Here is a 2,774-nt window from a genome sequence, read left to right on the forward strand (position 1 = left end):
TCAGAGGACTGCCTGGAACAGCTGCCGATACAGCAAGCATTGTACAAGCAGGACTTCTCAGCCTGATCTTGATCTACTCCCACACGCATACAAGTCAGCCAGTGTCGGTTTCCTTGCTCCCTTTTATGATTTAATACAAGAACTGCCCCAAAGAAGGTCATGGTATATACATAACAGAAGACAAAAGCAGTGCCAGTATAGAGACAAAAAGCTCTCACGGATGGAAAAGCAGTCCAGGTGCCAATGAAGAAGGCCAAAACATCCGTGAGAGTGGTGATGGTCACGGAAAGTGCTGCCTCTGAGTAAGTCTCAGCCAGCAGAGATTTAACATTGGATTTCTCTTTTTTCCTTGAACTTTGTTCCCAGGAAGCGATCATGATGAACATGTCATCAACGCCAACTCCTGCAAGAGGAGAAAAGGTTAACTGCATTGCAAATGGCGGCTTCCACTTACACCCAACAAAACTACAACATTAATGACATCTAAGTCTGCATAAAATTTTGAAAAAGAAAGTTGGGCTATTAACATTGCTTTAGTGGTGATGCAAGTTACAAGAGAATCAGGAAAACAGATCCTTTGTGTGTATTACCTTTCAGAAACTCTTGGTGACCTGGTGGCTTGATAATCCTTCACCCTCATCACTGTAGCAACTTAGACCAATAACTTCTTCCTCTGCCACCAGCACAAAGGGAGAGCACTAGGGACACTACAACAATGCCAGAAGTGCTAACCTTACCACTCTCTGATTTATAGTTTTCATGCCATAGCAGTGGAACTAGAGCAAGCACTGTTTTCTGGGAAAAGCTGCCCTTGCTCCAGAACACAGCTGAGCTGAGCTGAGCTGAGCTGAGCTGAGCTGAGCTGAGGGGCTCACCTGCCTGTAGGAGCTCTAAGGGGGTTGCACCTCTTAGAGTATCTCCTCCCCTCACTGCAGCACAGAATGTTGTATGATCTGATGCTCACATCAGAAAAGACTGACACCATTAGGTTGTTTTAACTTCGTATCTGACTCAGACTCACTTTTCTACTTACCCAGAATCAGGAATGGTGCATTTGCTACAGTGACCACAAACGGCGCTCCACAAAAGAGCATCAATCCAAAGCTGCTTAACACAGCTAAGCCGGCAGAAACCACTCCACAGCAGGCAAGCCAGACGTTATTTCTTATACAGCTCAGTCTGAAAATATTTCAAGGAGTATCTTAGTTATGTGTCAAATACTGCACAGATGCCAACAATACCCTGTCTGAAGAGAACAACTCATGAAAGTTGCTGGGAGAGCTCTGAGGTGTCAACACTGCACAAGATTAATTTCTCTAGGAGGTGAGCGTTCAAGTTGGTTATGTTTGCACTGAACGTTTGTTCAGGTATTCATCTGGTACTTACCATGACCCCTGTCTAAACAGGTGAGAAACATGCATAGGTAGACAAGAAAGAGCAAAGAAATACATGTTGCCTGTTATGAAATGCCGCGATCTGGAGCTTCAAGAATGCCTTCACTGGACAGAAGCAGGAAATAACAGAGGCAGGTGAAGAAGAGAAGTCACTGCACATTGAGCCATAGCTTAGAAGGCATTTTACCTTAAGCAAGAGACGATTGCAAAGGTTATTGTCAAGAAATATGTTACGGAGAAGAGCGGAATCACGCTCTTGGTATTTCCTTCAAACTCCTGTTGTCTGGACAGCGATGTAAAGTAAGTCACCTGTCATTAAGAGAAAAGAAAAGAAACGATGAAGCACTTTTTTCTCTTTTTAGTCTTGGCACACATGCACAGGCAAGGCTAAACATCACCGTGGCACTAGAGCATTGCCGTGGCTCTCACAACCCGCAAGCCACCCGCTTTCTCCCCGCACCGTCTCCTTTCCTTTCCACGACGGGGCTGCCCGCACATTTCGAGGCTCGGCGGCTCCGCACGGCCGTACCCGCCGCTGCGTTACCTGAATGGAGCTGAGGTCCAACTCCCTCAGCTTCGACGAGATGTTCCGCAGGAAGCTCTGCAGCCACTGCCGGCTGTCCTCCGCCTCGGGGCCGTCCTCCCGCAGGTAATACACCAGCTTCAGGGCCCGCGCCGACAGCAGCCGCTCGCCCTCCGTGTCCACGCCGCCCAGCGCGGCCCCCAGGAAGACGCTGCCGTTGACGGGGAACTGGAGGCTCCCCGGGGCGGGCGGTCGCTCATGGCCTCTCCGCGACAGCAGCGGGTTGGGGCTGGCGCAGCTGCCGTTGCTGCGGGCGCAGAGCCGCTCGTAGTTGGCGTCGCGCACGGTCTCGTCCAGCCGCAGCACCTCTGCCCACGCCGTGGGGTGCAGGACCGAGGTGCCGTTGGTCACGACGGCGATGAGGGCGGCGTAGGCGCCCTCGGTGGGCAGCCGCGGGGCGGAGAAGCGCTGCGAGTCGTCGGTGGGGAAGTGCCGCCGCACCAAGTCGCGCTCGGCCTTGGCGGGCCCCCCCGTCGGCGTGAACTGCCCCTCGATGTCGTTCGCCTGCCGCTGCGGCAGGAAGAGGAACCCGGCGCCCAGCCCGCCCGACAGTAGCAGCGGCACCAGCACGAAGGGCCAGGGGCAGGCGGCCACGCCGCTCGCCAGCCCTTCGAAGAGCCGCCGCAGCGGCCGCTCCACGCAGTCGGTGTTGCGGCAGGAGCAGCGCTCCGCGGGGTCCCGCGGCCCCGCCATGGGCGAGGGGGAACACGGGCTGCCGGCCGCAGCTCCTCGCCGCGGGCGCGTCCCACGCCGGGGGCCGCCGGTGCGGGCTCTCTGAGGAGAGGAGAGAGAGGAGC

General features: G+C 54.4%; 1 protein-coding gene across 1 annotated transcript in view; it reads right to left on the minus strand.

The window, feature by feature from the left end:
- Positions 1 to 2,768, minus strand: part of PTCHD3 (patched domain containing 3) — a 4,089-nt gene extending 1,321 nt beyond the window's left edge. Inside the window, exons 1-4 of the mRNA XM_027909517.1 lie at positions 1,939 to 2,768; positions 1,582 to 1,703; positions 1,034 to 1,179; positions 2 to 403 (exon numbers count right to left, since the gene is read on the minus strand). Coding sequence (XP_027765318.1) covers positions 2 to 403; positions 1,034 to 1,179; positions 1,582 to 1,703; positions 1,939 to 2,670 — 1,402 coding nt within the window. The 5' untranslated portion in view covers positions 2,671 to 2,768. The remainder of the gene's footprint in view (position 1; positions 404 to 1,033; positions 1,180 to 1,581; positions 1,704 to 1,938) is intronic.
- Positions 2,769 to 2,774: the final 6 nt, after the last annotated feature.

This window comes from Empidonax traillii, unplaced genomic scaffold (assembly GCF_003031625.1).
Source record: "Empidonax traillii isolate 1590-97213 ecotype Southwest subspecies unplaced genomic scaffold, ASM303162v1 scaffold2188:size33444, whole genome shotgun sequence".
NCBI lineage: Eukaryota > Metazoa > Chordata > Aves > Passeriformes > Tyrannidae > Empidonax > Empidonax traillii.